Consider the following 21,550-nt stretch of genomic DNA (forward strand, 5'->3'; position numbering starts at 1 on the left):
TCAATGTTGCACCTTGAGTTGCAATCTCCAGCTCCATTCAGTAGTCTTTTACAAGGTAAAGGTAAAGTCGCCATAGTCCTAGTGGACCATCACTGCTCTCTCATTAGAAAGAGACAATTGGTGGTGATTTAACCTGAGGGTCACCACACCTCAGTCAAGGAGCAAGGTTGAGAAGGTGGGACCTTCGTGGTAACCTCAACCATTATGGGAATCAAACCCACATTGTTGGCGTCCATCCAAGTGAGTGAACTTTTCGATGGCCTTTTCTAAATCCAGATAAACTACATCTATTGTATTAACATGGCTTACTCTATGTTTGCTCCTCAAAAATTCTGTAAGTTTGTTCAAGCAGGAATTTCTTTTTTAAAAACCATTTCTTCCTTTTAAACTTGTGATGGAAAAGAGAAACTCTGAAAACACACTATGGATCAGTGTTCAACAAGAATGAGCAAAAAACGGTTCCAAAAATGGATACACCATCCACTCATTTGCATAGATATTGCTAGAACATTGAAATATCTAAAAGAATTAGATGAGCACATAATAACGGTCCTAATTAAATATCTGTGTACATAACAAAGGAATGTGAAGAACTAATATCAGCATTTACTGAAAGATACCATCCATCAATAAAGAGGTGTTCCCAGAAGACTGGTTAACTGCTAACATCTGTGACATCTTTAACAAAATTGTAAAGTGGCCAGAAACAGTAATAAATCTGAGGATTAGGAAGTTTTTTAAGAATACAGCAAAGGAGAACCAAGAAACTGATAAGAAAAGGAATAGAATACATTCAATCTAGCAAAACCCATAAAAATAAGACTGTAAAAACTTTCAGAGGAATACTAAAAGGAAACGTATGGCTAGGATGAATGTGGGCCCAAAAAAACAGTCAATATAATTAATAGTGGGGAATGGAGGAATGGCAAACAACCTAAGTAATTACTTTATGCCTGTTTTCACTGAGGAAGATACAAGACCTATCTCAGAATTAAAGATCTCAATGTGTCGGGAGAATGATGAGTTGAAGGAAATTCGCGTTTTAAGAAGGTTTAACTAGAGAAATTAATACAGCTAAAAGGTGATAATCCCCAGAACCTGACAGTCTACATATTGGAGTTCAAGGAGGTGGCTAGAGAGATAACTGATGCATTCGTAATCATCTATTAAAATTCTATATATTTCATAATGATTATTGCAGATTGGAAGCTGGCAAATGTCACCCCATTATTTATGAAAGAAGCAGGGGAAGAACAGAGAACAACAGACCTATCAGCCTTACATCAATAGTAGGGAAAACACTAGAATCTATCATAAAGGATGTGATAAATGGACACTTGAATAAAACCTAATGTGCAGAATACGACGTTAGTAAAATGTATGATCCTGCGGCTTAGCAAAGCCCTTGTGTAAAATCAAACAATACAGAATAAAAGATGAATCTCTACAGTGGATGGAAACATAGCTAACCAAGAGAAGCTGATTGGATAAAAGCAAAGTAATGCAGATGGTGAAGATCTGAAATAAAACAGAATGTGCTGAAGCATTTGAGGAGAGAGAACAAGGACCAAGTGCAAGTAAATGGCATTAATGTAGTTTATTGGTCTGCATAGACATGGTAAGCTGAAGGACCTGTTTCAACTGACTCTATGATTGTAATTTAAAACAAATGCTTTGAGCTCGTTATTTGACTTTTTTTCATTCCAAAATGCAGTAATGTCAAACTCCAAATGCTCTCTCTTCTCAGAACAGCCAAATATGCTGAGTTTCTGAAGCGTTTTCTGTTTTGAAGCATTGTAGCATTGTTGATCGGAAAAAGTCTCATTTGATACCAGTAACTGCAGGTGCTTTTTTAATTTTTAATGTGCATAAATGACATAGGAGATAGGAGACTAGAATATGCAGCAACAATCTAGAACCTCTACCAATACTATTTTATAAATAAACTGACAATGGCTCATAGATGTGCAATATGGTTTGTCTTCAATGACTATGCAAAAACATGCAGTATTACGTCTGTGCTGAGCTTGCTAGACTGGCCTACACTGCAACAGCAAAGACAGGTGAGGAAGTTCACTCAAACTTACAAAGCAGTTCAGCATCCACTCACTAACAACATCCCAAAGATAAACAAGCAGTCCATGCCAGAGAGAAAACAACAACCAGACTCTGCCTCTTCATTGTTCCAAACATGTGTGAACATATTTTTCTTCTTTAGTCTTTCAAGGTACGTGAGCATTACTGACAACACTAACATTTGTTGCCCATCCTTAGATATTAACAAAAAATGTAATTTAAAAATTAAATAAAATGGGGTTAATACGGGAATCATTTGAAAGATTTAGTTCAATGGCAGCACAGGTTCAATGATTTAAATGGTTTCCATTATTCCCAATTATCCCAGAAAGCCTGCACAATGAATCAACCACACCACGGTGTGTGTGAATGACATGTAGGCCAGATCAGGTAAGGATGACAGATTGCTGAGTGAACCAGACAGATTTTTACAATAACTAATGGCAGTTTCATGGGCATCAGTTTTGTTTTCCAGATTAATGTAATATAAATTCCACTTGGTGGGATTTGAATCCATGCTCCCAGGACATTAACCTGGCCTTCTAGATTACGTATCTGGTATCATTAACGACACGCCAGCATGTCCTCCACACCTGAAAAAGCCTGGAATAGTAACTTCCTCTCCTTTGCTGTATTCTTAGATGTAACTAACCTAACCACTTTGTGGGTGTTTAGTGTAATTGCGGGAAAGGGGAAAGCCGTGCAGATCCAGCAGCAGCAACATCAGCAGGAGGAGGGGAGTTACCCACAATCTAAAGGATGCTGCTGCACCAGCCATGGCCGGAGAATATTGCGAGATTTTCCACAATTCCGCTATCGCACTCGCACTTGCACTTTTCTTCATTCACCCCATCATCACTGTACACTTTGTCTCTGATTTTCTGATCTTGTTCCAATTGTGCGAACTGGACATTAGGAACCGGAAGTCACTTCGGTGACTGGGTCGGGGGGCGGACCGGAAGCTCCGTCATCAGTGCACACTAATATCCTTCCCAGGGTGTAGGTCTATTTTCCCTTTCCTCGCAGCCAGTCGCTGACTGCGACCTGTTAAGTAGCCGCTGGCAGAGGCAGAAACAGGGATAGAAAGAGAGGGGAGGAGAGGCCGCCTGCTGAATTAAAACATGTCGGATGCTGACTACGACGTAATCTGGGCCATCAAGAACGGAGATGTGGAGGCTGTGAAGAACTTCGTGGAACAGGTGCGAGTTCAGGGCGTGAGGGCGGCGGCGGGCACCGACGGGCACCGAGAGGCCTTCAAGGCGGGGGCGGAAAATAACGGCTGCGGCCCGGCCTGGATCGAGTCGAACTGAGGGTCTGTTGGAGGAGGTGGAAAATCACCGACCAATTCCTGTATAAAGGCCAGCCGTTACAGACCCTTGACCTGTAGATATTATCGGGGTGTTTGTAAACGTTTAATTGATAACAATGTTCATGTTATAATAACCATGATCTCAGCTATAAGTTTGTCTGTTGAGTTTACACAAGTTAGCCTGATTTCTGTGGGATTATATCTAAAATACTTGATAGTCCAAGTAGTGGGTTAATGACCGGAAATTGGTTTAGACCAAGTTTCTGTATATAGGGTCAAACAGGTTTGTATCATGTCAAAGGAGTGTATTATAAAGCTTCAATGTATGCGACTATTAATTGTCTTAGTTACCACGTGCAGTCACTTTTGAGTATTTTGCCTGTTACACGCATTGAGATGGTAAGTTAATTAAAATACCATATAGAAATATAAATGTTCAGAGATGTTATTACACACCCCTGGGGTGGTTGGGACTTGAACGCTGATGTCTTGGTTCAGGGATAGGGATACTACCACTGCACTACAAGAGGACCCCAGATTGCTTTTGAATTTCTGTAATTGCTTTCAGCTGCATAACCCTCAGGACTATCTAAGTTCATTTCATCCATTTTAATTGCAACACCTTGGGGAAGGTGCCTTCAGCTCCTGCCCAGTAAACTCTAGAATTCCACCTCTTACACCCCTGAAACCCCCAACCCCATTCCTAGTTGCCTAATTAATTTGCTTCCCTCTAAGACATTCTTTAAAATCCTTCTTGTCACCTGACCTGATATATCCCTTTTGTAGCTTATGGTGCTATTCTTGTTTATCATGCTTTGTGAAGTGCCTTGTGGCTTTTATTGTATTAAGGGTGCTATGTAAATATAATTTTAGATTAACAAAGGATAATTTGTTTGTTCATTAGTGGTTTTCAAATTTAAATTTAGAAAAAGCAGCACATTAATCGTGATCAGAGTTTGCCAGTTAAGTTAGTCAGGCCAGAGAGTGCCTATAGATAACCACTCACTCCTAGCATTAGTTTGATTATTTACCATGGCAGGGAGTGCAGGAGAAGTCAGCAGCATCTTTCAAGGCACTCTGTGCTAACTCGACACCATTCAGTCACTCTACTCACAGTCGAAGACCTTGAATTATTTTCCATCAATAACCCAGAGGGCACATGTTACTTTAACCCAGTCTTCAGTCAGCCTTTTTAAAATTCATGGCATTGCTTGCACCTACATCTCACCAGTTGTAGTAATAATGGTTTGAGAAAGTAATGGGTTTTGAGACAATGTTTAGAAATTGTTAGGAATTAGAATCAAGTAAGTTGGAAGAGATTAATTTTATATGATGGATAGAATCTCAGCAGGTCTGGCCACATCTGTGGAGAGAAACAGTTAACATTTCAGTTCTGAAATGACGGTTCTTAAGAACTGAAAAAGGGTTTGGAAAATAGTGCTGTTAGACTCTAGACAGAGGCAGAGGAGGAACAAAAACAGATTTAGTGAAGACCCAATGTAAAACATAAAGGGATTGCTAGTTGGGGTGACTATTAGAGATGTAAAATGGGAAGATGACGACAACACTGTTAGTAAATGGGTTGAACCTACAATGACATCTACTAAATACAAAAGTCTTGATTGGTTTGATGACTTTTTTTATTTTATTTAAAGAACAGTAGACTTAGTTTTGCAATAGCACTTTGAGCCACATGTCAGTTAATGAGACATTACATCTTTTTTTAAATACTTTGGAGTTATTTTTGTTACCCTACTTGTTTATCAAGTTAGAGTTGTACAGCATGGAAACAGATATTTCGGTCCAACTCTCCCATGTTGAGAACAAGATGCAGCTTTTGGTACATAATCTTTCAAGAAGTAGGCATATATGGTTGGAGTACTTAGTGAGAGTAACTGAGAATTTGTATAGGAGATAATGATGCAGTGAAATTGTTGGTGAATTTAGAGATGAGTTTGAAAGTCAATATCAGCCATGACTGTCAATTGTCAGAAAAGCCCATCTAGTTCACAGATTTCCTTAATGTAAGGAAATTTGCCATCTTTGTCTTTCCTGGCCTAAATGTGACTCTAGAATCACAACAAAGTTTGCATATTAGCTACTCTCTGAAATGACCTAGAAAGCCACTCAGTTAGGGATAGGGAATAAATGCTGGTCATGTTAGTGATACCCACATCCCATAAAAGAATATTAGACTGCAGAAAACCGAGGCAGTTGCCATGAGTGTTTTGTCTTAATAAATAAAGCATTACAAAAGTGCACTGTTGGTTACATATCCAAAGAGGCCCAACTTCAGATGGTTCCCAGAACTGCTTGAAACAGGTATTGTGACAGTGGTCATGTACCTGCCTCTGGGCTAGAAGGTCTGGATTTAAGCCACACCTGTCTCTGACATGTCATAACATGTACAAAGCTGCTGAGTTTTTTTTTGTATTTTCAAAACTGACATTGAGATTTTTACCTATGTAGTTGAGGGGTTTTAAGCCCTTCATGGCAGAAATTGCTCCAAGATATGATGGCCAGGCTCTGTGCATACTTAAAAATATTCACGCATTTATGTAATGTCTATGGAAACATGAGCCCTCTTGTATTTGCACACCGGGCCAAAAATCATTGCCTGTTTTTTTACTGCAACCTCCCCACAGGACTTAACTAAGATGTCCCAATTTGAAAGTCATTTTCTCAGATGGAAAAGCTGCACGTGAAAGGAAAACTATTCAGTATCTGTTTCTCATCGTTTTGCTTACTGCTTCAAACGGATTTGTTTCCTACTTCCATTTGGTGCCTAAACACGTTTCTAAACCAGTGGCTCCAAGTATGTAGTATGGTCAGTATTTTCAGATGGACTGAAGAATAGCTGCACCTTTGTCAATGTCATTTAATGTGGATAACACGGTGTAGAGCTGGATGAACACAGCAGGCCAAGCAGCATCAGAGGAAACTCATAATTAACGTGGAAGTAGCTTTGATTCAGTTACTTAAGTGAGGGTGAAGAGTCAAAGTAACAGTGTAGTATCTATTTTCTCTGTATAACAGCGCTTCTTCATTAGCTTGTGATTTAAATGGAAGCTTTTGCACATTGCATGCCTGTGTTTTTCTATTGGGCATTTATGAAAGGCAAATAGAATTTAAAAAGGAGCAGAGCGTAAAAGACACTTTAAAAATCTCTAATCCTGCTGGTCTGGCTTGATTTTGTTCTGGAGGCTAATGGTTGCCACTATATTCAGTCCTATAACACTTTTTTTTTTAAATTCTAACTTTTTCCACGTTCTTTCTAAGCTCAGTATCCAGGATAAATAACAAAGCTAAGAACCTAGTTGATTCTTCTCTTTATTGATTCACTAAGCAATGTTCCATTGTTTCCATTCCTAGTTCCATTAAACTTTGGTGTTGGGCTGCAAGATTGCTTTTATAAAGCCATGTAATGAAGGGGCCCCTCAAGTTTTTAAAGGTATATTTAGTACTTCAGATCTAGCTTTTTGTGAAAAAGTTCTGTTGTCTGTCACATGGATGGCATCCAGTTTGGATGGAGTACACTTAAAGAAATCTGATCTCCTAGGGGCAACCAAGGTCTTGCAAAGAGTTTGATGTGCTAAGTACTGGGTTGAATGGTCGGAAAAGAAATTCAACATGGACAAATGCAAAATACTGCAAATGAGTCAACAAACCTTGTGTTTTGAGTGGAATAATTTACCAAGGGAATTGTTAGTTTATTTGGTGTTTGCCTATGTCCAAACAGTTACTTTGCTGATTTTAAAAACAATCGAATATTATGCTACGGTACCAAATTAGTTGAATTCAAATCTGCAGAGGTCACATTGTTTTAATTACACTGTATCAAGAGCACTGCAGGCAGCTGGGACTGTTGCAAAATAAGGGACCTGTGAAGCCCTAAAGGTATTGCAGAGGAAAGAATCTATTTGATCTATATAGGGAATAGATGAGTAGAAACTTAAGCATGCATGGAAAATGTATGACAGTACTCTTTAGGCCACAACAGTAGTTAGAAGGAGGTGATTTTAGAATTGAGGGTAGAACAAATTCTCGAATGAACAGCTGGAACTGATTGCCCAGAAGGATAGTTTGCAGCCAAGACTCTGGCTTCAATATAAATAAGAATTAGATGCAGAGATAACAAGGTGTAGAGCTGGATGAACACAGCAGGCCAAGCAGCATCAGAGGAGCAGGAAAGCTGAAGTTTCGGGATAGATGCAGTTTTGGTCAGATAGTAAATGCTAAAGATGCCATTGTCTTACCAGACCTTGGGGCTTCTCTATCATTAGAGAGACACACCTGGTGGTGGTCGTTTAACCTGAGGGTCACCACACCTCAGGCAAGGGGTGAAGTTGAGAAGGAGAATCCTTCAAGGTAATCTCAACCAATGTGGGAAGTGAACACACACTGGTGTCACTCTGCGTTGCAAACCAGCTGCTCAGCTGACAGAGCCAAACCAACCCCCAAAAGTCACAGTATTCTGAAGACAAAGTGAAATGTGACACAGTTTTGAATAAACCCCTAAAGCTAGTTAGTTGCTTTAATGTTAGGCGCTGGAGTATACTACAGGGTTTTGCACAGTAACTTCAAAACCATTTCTAGGCTTGTTGCTTTTTATAGATGATAGTAATTTACAGATCAAGGTTTGAAACAATATGACCTGTAATCGTATGCTTGGAATGGCTTTGCAGGATCTTCCAGATCTCTTTGAAAGACTTGTTTAAGAGCAGATGGTCCCTTTTTGTTATGCTGTGTTTTCTAATTAGAATCCTTAAACTTCACTGAATTCTGTCACCAGTTAGAATGTTTCACTGTTGCATGTTTATCATGCTTGCTTTTCCCAGTATGGCTCAACATTTTACTCACTCTTTAATACAAGCGGCATGCTGGCTGCTGAGTTCAGGTAATAGTGATTGGTCAATGCATTGATTATAGGAGTTGGGAGGCCATATTGCAGCTGTACAGGACATTGGTTAGGCCACTTTTGGAGTATTGCATGCAATTCTGGTCTCCTTTCTATAGGAAGGATATTGTGAAACTGGAAAGGATTCAGAAAAGATTTAAGGATGTTGCTAAGGTTGAAGGATTTGAGCAATGGGGAGGGACTGAATAAGCTGGGGCTATTTTCCCTAGAGTGTTGGAGGCTGAGGGGTGACCTTATAGAGGTTTATGAAATAATGAGAGTCATGGATTGGGTAAATAGCCAAGGTCTTTTCCCTGGGGTGGGGGGGGGGGGGGGGCCAAAAAAAGAAGGCATAGGTTTAAGTTGAGAATGGAAAGATATAAAAGGGATGTAAGGGGCAGCTTTTTCACACAAGGTGATGCATGTATGCAGTGAGTTCTGGAGGAAATGGAGCCTGGTACAATTACAACACTTTAAAAGGCACCTGGATGGGTATATGAATAGGAAGGGTTTAGAGGGATATGGACCAAATGCTAGCAAATGAGACTAGATTTATAAAGGATATCTGGACGACATGTCCAAGTTGGACTGAAGGGTCTGTTGTATATCTCTTCTGTGGTGATTCAGTCTAATGAGTTATCAGTATTTTAGTTCTATCGTTACTTGTATTTAAACTCATTTATCAGTGCTCGTGTTTTCTTGATGTTGAACCTCTATGTTCCACCGGATTTAAAAATCTGAAACTTGCAATAGTAATGGAGGCCTTGTATTGAATTCGCCATTTGGAATTTTTTAAACTGCAGTGAGGAATGGTGGTTAGACTTGTCATCACATCCTTAGTACAGCTGTTTAAATGATGTATAGGCTCCATTTACACACCTCATTCATATCATGGTAGTGTGTTAGTAATCCACTGGGAGCTAAATTGTTCTTTTGCAGGATTTGAAAGCCTAGCAACTATCAACTTTATATCAACTATAATCATGTAGAATATGTACAATTATAATCATGTAGGATGTATACAATTATAATCACTTTAAAGAAGAGATGCTGTCTAAACTTTCAGCCTTGTATTCATCAGGATGTTGAAAAGACTAAATTTTGAAGGTAACAACCATTTATACTGCATGAGGAAAAAGGCTTTTTGTTGCCAGTCAATCATCACTTTTTACTTTAGTGTTCAATGCAGTGTTCTTGAGGCTTTCTCTTTCTATTGAATGAGATGATGACCACTGCTGTTTAAAATTTTAGTCTTGCAGTTCGTCATTTTGCATGTGATTTGAAATTGTATTTTGAGAGATGAATACAATTCTTGTTTCTTTTGCTATAAACACATTACAGCTCTGTTATATTTGTCATAGGTTTTCTGCATTGTTAAACAGTCCTCTGCATTGAGGCAGGAAAAGTGTACATTTATAAAGCTACCTGACCCTCGTTACATTAGTGGAGTAAATTTGGGTATTCTAATCCATTGAAATTGTCTCCCCGACATTTGGATTTGATGCATTATTGACAGGAAAGGCTTTAATTTAGTTAACTTGCAGTAGCCACTTTGGATGTGCATTCATCAAGCAGTACTGCCTTGGGCAGCAAACCTCAGCCAAATGTCCTTTTGTACCTCAACCACAGTGATTCTGTATTGGGCTACTCTCAGGAGAATGATCTGCTTTTAAATGCTGTCAATACCTATTTCTGCCCACTGCTGAGTGCCCTGCAAACGTAGGTTGGTGGAATCACAGCTGCTTTGTATAAACATGTCAGTCTGCTGCTTCAGAGAGCAGTTCAAAATCAACCACTTTTAAGTGACAAAATGAAATCCTATGCAAGGCATACTAGAAAAGGGCAGCAGACCCCTACCCCTACCAAACCCAGACCACTGCTGTGGATGTAACAATGCAATTCAGATTTTACGACAATGCAATAACTTCATGTTTACTGGTTACCAGTCATAGCTTTCTTTTCTCTCTTTTTTAGTTTAATTGATTGTAAACTAATTTTCAACCAGGGTGGGGTTTGAAGTTGCATTTTCTGAATTATTTGTCCAGGCCTCTGGATTGCTAGCCAGTTAAATAAGCAACATAGTACTGCACCTGGTGTATATATAATAACTCTGTGGATGGTCTTCAGGGAGTTATCAACACTGGTCATGAAGTAATACAGGGACTTAGAATGTTTCTGAAAGGTGGATAAGATTGCTTTTTCCTTTTAATAATACTGAAAGGTAGATTTTCATATGCAGATTAATCTGTAAATGCCAGTAATGAAAACACCTCAGTGAGTGACATTAGAAATATCAAAATTCGGGATGCCAGCCAACACTATCTTTAGAGGAAGATCCTATATTTCCTGTACGAATAATTGTTTATCTAGTCTGATGGACTGGTGTCAGGGTAGTAATATTGTACCTAAAATAAACATTGATATTTTCCAACAGACCTAGCAACTGGTTATCAGCAAAAAAGGTTGCATACTTTTTTAAATTGTACAATAAAGGTATTGACTTCATAACCTCTAGGCTGACGACTAGAAATTCTGCATGGCTTCTTCAGAAGCCTGTGCTCTAGAGCATGCTGTTCATCAAGAAATTACTTTAGCAGCATCAAGGCATTTGTAACAGTAGAATTAAAAAGTCTCCAGAGGTTGTGCATTGCACAGGATCTAAACTACTAATTTTGGAATTTTTTTTGTCATTTCTTGGATGTGTTTAGCACTTAGTTCCTATTCTTAAATGCCCTGAAGAAAGTGGTGGTTAGCTGCTGTCTTGAATGATTTGCAATCTTTTAAGCTGTAGGCACACTGAGTACTGCTGGAAAGGGACCCAGCAACAGTGAAAGAATGGTGATATATTTCCTAGTCAGGATGGTGTGTGCCTGGGAGGGAAATGTGAAAATTGTGGTTTTCTCATGCACGTGTTGCCTTCTCCTTCAAAGTGATGAGTGGTTTTGAAAGACCCTATTGAAAAACCTTGGTGAGTTGCTGTAGTGCAGCACATAGTACATTTTGCTGCCACTATGCATCTGTGGTGAAGCAAGTGGAATGTTGAAGGTGGAGCTGGTGAGCTTTATTCTGCATAAGTGGTGAGATTTGTGTATTGTTGGAGTTAATCAGAATCGGAGAATCATATCATATAACACAGAAACAGACCCTTTGGTCCAACTTGTCCATGCCGACCAGGTTTCCCAAACTTAACTAGTACCATTTGTCTGTATCTCTCTCAAGCTTTCCTATTCTTGTGCCTATTCAAATGTCTTAAATGTTGTAACTACCTGTACGTTATATACCACATCCTCTGGCAGCTCATTCCATTGGCCATCCTCTGTGTGGAAAAAGTTAACCCTCAGGTCCCATTTAATTCTTTCCCTTCTCATCTTACATTTGTGCCGTCTAGATTTGGACTCCCCTACCTTTGGAAAAAGATCTTTGCTATTCACCCTATCCATACCCCCATGATTCTATAAAGTCACCCCTTAGCCTTTGACACTCCGAGGGTGGGATGGGGTAGGTGGGGGAGTCCCAACCTATTCAGCCTCTCCTTGTCGTTGTTGCACACATCCAGGCAAGTGGACTAGTCCATCACACTTGTCCCTTGTAGATGGTGAACAGGCAGTTGGGGAGAGAAGGAAAATTGTTTGGCACAGGATTCCCAGCTTCTCGCCTGCTCACGTAGCCACAGTATTTATGTATGTGGCTGTTCCAGTTCAGTTCTCGTCAATGATAACCCCCAAGACATGTAGTGGCAGATTCAGCAATGAATATTGAATGTTAAGGAGCAGTAATTAGATTCCCTCTTGCTGAAGGTGGTCATTGCCTGGCATTTGTGTGACAGCGTTGCTTGCCACATAATCCCAGCCTGGCTGTTGTCCAATTCTTGCTGCATTTGAGCATGAACTGCTTCAGTATCTATGGAATGTTAAATGGTGCAATCGTTAGTAAAATTGCCACTGCTTACGTTATGCTGGATGGAAGGACATCAATGAAGGCTGAAGACATTTGGGCCTAAGACACTCCTGTAGTGATGTCCTTGAGCTGAGATAATTGACTTCAAACAATCGCAAGCATTTTCCTTTTTGCGTTAGACATGATTCCAACCAGCAGGAATATTCTCCCTGATTCCCATTGGTTCCAGTTTGTTAGGCTCCTTGATGGTGTACTCGTTTTGAATGTTGCATTGATGCCAGGAGTCTGTCTCACCTCGCCACTCAGTTTCACATCTTTGCTTTTTTGTCCATGTTTGGATCAATGCTGTAATGAGTTCAGGAGCTGAGTGGCCCTGGCAGAACCCAAACTGAGCATCAGTGAGCAGGTTATGCTTTGCTAATGCCACTTGGTAGCACTATTGACAATCTTTTCCATCGCTTTGATTGAGAAGATTGGGGTGGCAGTTTTCTGGGTTAGATTTGTCATGTTGTGTGGACCGGATCCACATGGGCAGTTTTCCACTTTGCTGAGTAAATGCCACCTGTACTGCAACAGCTTTTCTAGGGGTAGGCATAGAGCAGGAGCACGGGTCTTCAATACAACTAACTGAATTTTGTCAGTGCCCAAAGCTTTTACTGTATACAGTACATTCAGCCCTCAATGTTGTGTAGAGTGAATTGAATTATTTGAAGATTGCCATCTGCAGTGCTGGAGTCCTTGGTGGGATATGGATTATCCGCTTAACACTTCTGTTGAACCCAGATTCAAATGATTGAACTTTGTATTTTGGAGGTGATGTACTGAGTTTCCTATCATGGATGTTTGTGAAGCCTCCACTTCATATTTAATTGTTCACCGCCGTTTATGACTGGATGTGTAGGACTGCAACAGAACTTAGATCGTCCCCATCTCCAAACATTTGTTGTGGTGACCTTGCAGTTTTGCCAATGTACCGTTTGTCAGCATAAGTATATGGTATTCAATAGCATTGCTGATATTGTAGCAGACTGTCTGTTTTAGATGATGTAGCAGTTTATACTTGGGGGGAGCCTTTCTAGAAAGAACAGCTTTGTTTTTGTCAAGCAGGCAGCTGTTTTTTTCTAATGCTTTTTATTTGGCTCTGCTATAAGCTTTTTATACAGTTCATTAAGGATTGAACCCTTCCCTTCGCCCTTACTAATGTAAAGTTATCTCAATTTTAACTTGTATAAGGTCACATTTATGTTTGATGTCAGGAAATACTTTTGTTTTTTTCACCCAGAAACTAGAGATTTCTGGAACAAACTGTTGGCTCATAGTAGCCAACTTGCAGGATTTTTTCTGTTGAGAGCTGAACCATATTTCTGGGAAGAACTGAGATTAGTTTATACAGAATAAAGTTATCAGGGCCAGAATGTTCTCCTGATTTTTGAATTCCTGGAAAAGTCAAAAGAATTTCGTAAGTTTATTCCCTCCCTAGATTGGCCTGGACAAATCTTAATTTTCTCTGGCTTCCCCTAGGAGGATGTGTTAACATGGTTGTCATGTTGCCATACTAGAACAGTAATGTAGACCTGCTTGAATGACAAAAGAAACAATGTCAAACTCACCAAGGCTATTTGGGGAATTTCAGTAGTGTTAATTAAGTCAATTTGAAATTAAAGAAATAACTGATATTGGTAAAGGTGGAACAAAAACAAAAATTGCTGGAAAAGCTCAGCAGGTCTGGCAGCAACTGTGACCCTTCCTCAGAACTGATTGGAGCTGGGAAAACGGTGGTTTATATGCAGAAAATAGGTCTGGGGGTGGGGTAGGGAGTAAACGATAAGATTGAGCTCAAAGAGAGAAGAGCAGTTGGATTCAAACACCAGGACTGAATATAAAATTAATATTGGTGGATTGAAACGGAAACAAAAATGCGGGGAGCAGAACTTCCAAGATGGGCGTGCCTAGAAGAGATGTGGCAGTGAGGTATTTACTAAATAAAAACCATGAGAACTGTGGATGCTGTAAATCAGGAACAAAAGCAAGCTGCTGGAAAAGCTCAGCAGGCCTGGCAGCATCTGTGAAGAGAAAATCAGTTAAAGTTTCGGGTCCAGTGACTGCAGTTTGAATATGAAAACTAACTTTTCGTGTTATTGAAGGAAAAGGCAATCTTGTCCACCTTTCAGAAACTTTCTAAGATCTGGTATTATTTCATGACCACTGTTGATATCTCCCTGGAGAACATCCACATGCAATCTCTTGAGGTCAGGTTGACGAAATCTGATGTGGAACTGGAGGGAGGAAGAGAGTTGAACTATGTTAGGGATGATGTAGACAATGGTTTTAGAATGGTGATGGTGAAAACTGCGGATACTGGAGTCGGAGTCAGTATAGAGTGGAGCTGGAGGAACACCGCAGATCAGGCAGCATCAGAAGAACAGGAGAGTCAACGTTTTGGGTTTACACCTTTAATCAGGACTGGGGAGGGGAAAGGGAGCTTGGAAATTGGGGGGGCGGGGGGATGGGACTAGGGGAGGGTAGGTGGGATGGTGACAGGTGGATGCAGGTAGTGGGTAGTAGAGATTGAGATTGATCAGTGGGAAAGATGATGGACAGGTAGTGTCAGGTCAAGGAAGTGGGGATGAGTGGGAGGATTGGACATGGGATGCGTTCAGGGGTGGAGAGATTTTGAAACTGGTGAATTCTATGTTGTGGCCATCGGACTGCAAGCTCACGAGGCAGAATGAGGTGTTCCTCCAGTTTACGTGTGGCATCCTTGTGACACCTGGAGGAGGCCCAGGATGGGCATGTCACTAAGGGAGTGGGAGGGGCAGTTAAAATGGTTGGCAACCAGAAGGTGGTGGTGATTAAAGCGTACAGACCGCAAATACTCTGCGAATTGGTCAGAGTCTGTGCTTGGTCTCATGGATGTAGAAGAGATCACACGGAGCAACGGATACAGTAGACCAGATTGGAGGATGTACAGGTGAATCCCTGTCTGGCTTGGGGCCTTGGATGGAGGTGTAGGGGCAGTTGTAGGGAAAGGTGCTAAGTGTGGTGGGCAGAGTGGAGCGGACGAGGGAGTCGCAGAGTGAGCAGACCCTATGAAAGGCAGATACGGGTGGGAAAGTAAATATTTCTTTTTGGGGTCAGATTTCAGGTCGCGGAGGATGACGCACTGGATGCGGAGTTTGGTTGGGTGGTATGTGAGGACCAGGAGGACTCTCTCTCTTTATTTTTGTCGGAAGGGGGAGGAGGTTTGAGGGCAGAAGTGCGGGAAATACGAGATGTTGAGGGCATTATAAATCAACGGACTCCGGGCAGGGGTGTGGTGGGTGCAGGATGTTGGGGGAAGTGGATGTAAGATTGAATGTGCACCTCTAATTTTATAAGATTCTGACGTTGGAGACTGTGCTCTTGCAAGTCAGTCATTGATAAAAGTTTTTAGAACTTGTCTGGGCACCCTAGTAAATTGTGATATGTCTGAGATGAGCTACCAGGCAAGCAGTTTGGTGTCAAGACTGAAGATTAAGTAGAACTGTGCATCAATCTCATATGTATGAGAGCCAACCTCATTATGCGATCAGGTGATAGCACCCTTCTTGCCCTCCTGAATTCGTTTGTTGATTCTGCATGTAGTAGTCCAGTAGTCTGTGTCAGCTTGAAACAATTATTAGAGATTCTGTTAATTCCTTTCTGATAGTTGAGTGGAACCAATTAAGGGAACTATACAGCAAGGTGTTGGAGAAGAATTATCTCTTTTTTTAACCTGTCTGCAGTTTTTTTAAGAGTGTAATGCACCACTTTCACTAAAAATGTCACTTGTGACTTAGGACAGGGCAATTTTGGAAGATTTTAGCAGCAAATTGAAGAAGATGGGCAGGAATTTAGGACAGGTCAAATGGAATATTTATTTGTCAGGACCTTTTGATGTAGAATTTTTGAGGAATAGTGTAACTATATTTTAGAAAGGGGAGACTGGAGTGTTAGACCATTTCCTATCCTGTATGTTTCTCTAGCAAGGTGATCATTCTTACCTTTATCAATGACGTATGCTGCAGTGAAGAGGTGAACAGTTTAAACAGTTTTAAAATTATTTAAATTCCAAAATTCATTGCCTGACATGAAGGAAGGAGAGCAGACGAGAACAATTGAGAAAAGTTGTGGGTTTGTGGGGAGCTAGGACATTTGAACTCCATCTAGTGGTACAATGTCCAGCTGCAGTCATGAGCAAGCATTGTGACAGAGCCGGCTTCTTAGAAATATGCTAATCAAGTGTCATCTCGGGACAATGCTGTCTTGTATTACTTTACGCGGTCTTGCATGAGTAGCTTATTTGTTATTTATTCTAAGCTTTGTTCAATTGCTTCTGGGCTTCTTTGTTTCAGTGAACAAAGGAGAGGTGGTGGCATAGCGGTAATGTCACTGGACAAGTAATCCAGACTCGGGCAAATGGGAAACATGGGTTTGAATCTCACTATGACAGGTGGTGAAAGTTTGAATTCAATAAAATTTAGAATAAAGAACTAGCCTAATGATGATGTAACCATTGTCAATTGTAGTTGAAAACACATCTGGCTGACTAATGTTGTTTAGGAAGGGAAATCTGCTGTCCTTATGGTCTAGCTTACATATGACTCCCAGACCCACCACAATGTGTTTGACTCTTAACAGCCCTATGGACAATAAATGCTGGCCTAGCCAGTGACACCCACATTGTGAGATTTTGTGATCGTGTAATTTGAATTCATATGCAAGTCCGGTTCAGTTTATGGAAAATGGTGGGAGACCTCCATTCAACCCCTCCCCCCGCCCCCCCCCCCCCCACCCCCACCACCGAGAGAGGAAGATAATGCCATTGAATGTCACATGGGGAATTTCTGTTTAGTTGGATATGATATTGACCTACAACAGGGATGTTAATTTACCCATTTATCCTTCATTAACTGAAGATTAATAAATAGTGGATCCCACCCACAGATGCTTAGGTTAGGTGGGTTAGACAAGGGGAAATTGGGGTAGGGGAATGGGTCTGGGTGGGATGCTGTTCAGAGGGCTGGTGTGGACTTGTTGGGCTGAATGGCCTGTTTCCACAATGATGATAATCATAGACTCTGTAATCATAAATCCCCTATATCCAATCTTTGGAGGGAAGATTATTGATGAAGATGGTTTGACTGAGGAGAATTTGTTGCAAAACCTGCTGAGATGTTTGATCTTCAGCAATCTCGATCACCTTTCTTCCTTTGTTCTAGATATAATTACATGTAGAATTTGTTCCCAAATTCATTTCTGTTCAGTTTTGCTGAGACTCCTTTATGCAACACTTGGTTAAAAGGCCTCCTTGAATTCTGAAATTTAGCTGTTTGTACCAAGGCTGTGATGAGATCTGGAGCTGCATAGCCCTGACAGAATGCTCAGCTTTGATTAGTTCACAGAGGATTAAATGTTACTTGATATCCCTGTCAATGGCACTTTCCATCACTTTGATTATTGCGAATGGGCTAATTAGGAACATAGGAATTAGGGGTGGGACATGGCAGTTTGCCCTTTGACCCCATGCCATCATTTAATGTGTTCATGGCTGATCTCATCCTGATGTCAACGGTACTCTCCTGCCTACTCCCCATAGCCCTTTATCCTCCTTTTCATCAAAACCCATGTAGTTCTTTCTTGAATCTGTTGATTTTGGTTCTGCCTCCATTGCACTCTTGGGCAGTGAGTTCCACAGATTCACAACCCTTTTGAGATAAATAACTTCTGCTTGTCTCAGTTTTGAACCTACCTCATCTCCTCGAAACTGTGTCCCACAAGAGGTCTAACAAGGGGGATTGTAGGTTCAATATCCACCTTTGCTATCCCCTTTAGCATTCTATATACCTCAATCAGATTCCCACCTCATTCTTAACTGGAGTGAGTATAAGCCCAGGCTATTCAACCACTTCTTGTACGACAGCCCTTTCATCCCTGGTATCAGCCTGGTAAGCCACCATATCTTTCCTTGGAGTCCAAAACTGGACACATTACCTCAAGTGTGGTCTTACCAACACCTTTTATAATTGTAACAACACCTCTTTACATTTTAATGTTCAGTCCTTTTGCAGTAAATGCCTGGATTAATTTACCTTTTCTCATTTATATGCTGCATCTCCATACCTACTTTGTGATTCACGCACAAAGGTGCACTGATCCCTCTGCATTGATGCACTTTGAATCTGCTTCCCATGTAAACAACTATTTTTCCAGACAGCCTTGCACTGATCCACATTAAAGTCTCTGCCAGATTCTGGCCCATTCTCTTAGCCTATCAACATCCATCTGTAAACTCTTTACCTCCTCACCACAGCCTGCTTTCCCACCTATTTTAGTATCATTTGCAAATTTTGCTATGTTACATTCTGTCCCAGCTTGCAGGTCATTATGCACTATATAAATAGTTGGGTTTCCAAAAACTGAATTCTGTAGCACCTCACTAGTTACAGTTCACCATCCTGAGAAGGACCGATTTATCCTGACTCTCTGCATTGTCAGTTAGCCAATCCTTATCCAAACCAGTACTCTACTTGTGTCCTATGGGGTCTTGCCTTTTAGACCAGCCTTTTATGTGGCACCTTGTCAAATGCCTTCTGGAATTCTACCACATCTACCAGATCCCTGTCATCCATCTTGCTGGTTACATCCTCAAAGAACTCCAGGTTTGTCAAGCACAACTTGGTGGAATAATGGACAGTGAGGAAGATTACAAAGAGATTGTGATCAATTGGGTGAATGAGCTGAAGACTGGCAGATGGAGTTTAATTTGGATAAATGTGAGATATTGCGTTTTGGTAAAATAAAGGCAAGACTTGTACAATTAAAATTAGAGCCTTGTGCAGTGTCAGAACCAAGACCAAGGGGTTCCGATACATAATTCTTTGAAGTTTGTATCACATATAGATAGGGTGGTTAAGAGGCACTTAGCACGCTTGCCTTCATCGCTCAGACCTTTTGAGTATAGGAGTTGGGCCATCATGTTGAGGTTGTACAAGATGTTTCTGGAGTACTTCGTACAGTTCTAGTCTCCCTGTTATAGGGAGGATATTATTAAGCTGAAACAGGTTCAGAAGAGATTTACCAGGAATGGAGGGTTTGAGTTATAAGGAGAGGCTGGATAGGCCGGGACTCTCTCCGCTGGAACGTAGGAGGTTGAAAGGTGACCGAGTCGCTTAAAATCATGAGGGGCATAGATAATATGAATGACAGGTGTGGGGGATTTCAAAACTAGGGGCATATTTTTAAGGTGAGAGGAAAAAGATTTTTAAAAAGAAATGAGGGGCAATATTTTTTTTCGTGGTTGCCATGGGAAATGAACTTCCAGAGGAAGTGGTGAATGCAGGTACAGTTAAAATGTCTAAAGACATTTAGATAAGTCCATGAGTAAAACATGTTTGGACTTGTATATGGGCCAAGCGCAGGCAGGTGGGACTAGTTTAGTTTGGATTATGGTCAGCATCGATTAGTTGGATCGAAGAGCCTGTTTCTATGCTGTATGACTCTGACTTTCCCTTATGAAACTGTGCTGCACTAGTGAATTGAGTGTTTGGTTTTTTTAAAAAGTGTTTAATTATCTCCTTTATGGTTGACTCCAGCAACCCTTCCCCACTACAGAGGTCAAACTAACTGGTCCATAATTTTCTCTTTTTGCCTATCTCCTTTTTTGGGTGTCGCACGAGCATGTTTCAAATCCACTGATACCTTTCCAGAATCTAGGGAATTTTGGAATATTATAACTAATGTATCAACTATCTCTGCTGCCATCTGCTTTGATACCCTACAGTACAGACAATCAGACCCCAGGGATTTATCTGCCTTTAATCCTGTCAGTTTACGTAATACCTTCTCCCTAGTTTTCATGATTTCACCCAGTCCCTCTGTAATAACTGCAGTTTTTGGCAATAAATTATTTTCCTCTATGAAAACAGACTAAATAGTGGTTTAGTACCTGTGCCATTTATAACTGAATGCCATCAATAATTAAAGGTATCAAAAATCAATAACTGGTTGTTGGCTGGATCGAAATTGTCCTAGATTTTGTAGATAGGTCTATTTTTTTTTCCCCACATTAGTGGTGTTATGCTCAGTGCAGACCTGACAGTGTTACAAGATGGTAAATGTAGATATTTTTAACAATTAGGTACTGTTTAAGATGTTTGGCCCCACATTGTGACTTGGCATTTCTGGCTCCAGAGACAGGTGAAACTTCTTCAAATAATTAAAATATGGGCATTCATGTAAAATTCAAACATCTCATTGTATGTAGGTTTTTGTTCATTCTTAAACAATGGAGTTTGGAGACAGCTCTTCTCCATATTTTGTAAAGGACAAAAGGGATGATTAATTCATAATTTGTGCCAACTCAAAGCCAGTAGTCCATGTTAAGTTGCTGTTGTATCTTGACGGTTTCTCAATTTCAGCCAGAATGAGCAGGCTTCAGAAGTTTTAGCCTCAGTCATGTTTCTGAAACTGCTTTCGGGATTATAGTTTGTTTCTGGAATAAAGGGGGTAAGGGAGAGCTATCATTACCAAGAATGACTCAGTAGTGCAACTATAGACCATTCTGGCTAAGTCCTGAGCAACAGTCTGTTTGATGAGAAAGAACCAAGGTGGAAAAACCTACTGTCCCACATACTGTCCTACCTGTTCCTGATCCACCTGTGCATGACAAATCAGTAGAAGGGCCCAAAAACAATCTTCAGAGACAAAGTCCAATCTTCACAATTGTATTTTGGTATTTTTTTCTAAAAATTGTAGACTGAAATGAAAAAAGAACTGTTTTAAAGTTGAGGATTATCAAAGGAATCTACCTACCTTGAAAGGAAGTAATCTGACACTGTAAACAAAGTTTACACAACTGCCAGTTTGTGTTACTTGAATTGTTGCTTGCAGACCAGCTGGAACACAGGTGTATACAAATGGAGATCCAGCTGACATTCAGCTGATTGTGAACCAGTGACTAGTAATCAGATCAATGACGATGACTAAGATCTTCTGCCTGCCAACAACTGAGATCGGTTCTCCGGTAGCTTAATAGCTTCAGCTGTGAACAGGATAGGGGGAAGACTCCAGATTTCAGATTTCCACCAGCTCAGAAGCTGTTCTCTGCAGTAAAAACCAGTTTAAAGACTAAGTAAACCTGTTTATCTTTCCTTCACCATTTGCTGGGAGCTATAAATGTTTAATGAATAAGTCAGACCTCAAGCATGTGTGCACGTATACATGCACAAGTGAGGCAGAGTTTAAGGGAATTAGATAGCAGTGCTATATACTGATGGTTCATAATTATTTACCTGCAGCTGGCATCCATTTGTAATAAATGGAAATTCTTGTTAAGTAGAGAAACCTGGTAC

At 40.5% G+C, this 21,550-nt stretch overlaps 1 protein-coding gene across 1 annotated transcript in view; it reads left to right on the forward strand.

Annotated features, from left to right (window-relative positions):
• The first annotated feature begins 3,043 nt into the window (after positions 1 to 3,043).
• The window catches only part of mtpn (myotrophin), a 48,737-nt gene continuing 30,230 nt past the window's right edge, over positions 3,044 to 21,550 (forward strand). The window contains exon 1 of the mRNA XM_020512960.2: positions 3,044 to 3,275. Within this exon, the coding sequence (XP_020368549.1) occupies positions 3,198 to 3,275 (78 nt within the window). The 5' untranslated portion in view covers positions 3,044 to 3,197. The remainder of the gene's footprint in view (positions 3,276 to 21,550) is intronic.

Source organism: Rhincodon typus, chromosome 18 (genome assembly GCF_021869965.1).
Source record: "Rhincodon typus isolate 14 chromosome 18, sRhiTyp1.1, whole genome shotgun sequence".
Lineage (NCBI taxonomy): Eukaryota > Metazoa > Chordata > Chondrichthyes > Orectolobiformes > Rhincodontidae > Rhincodon > Rhincodon typus.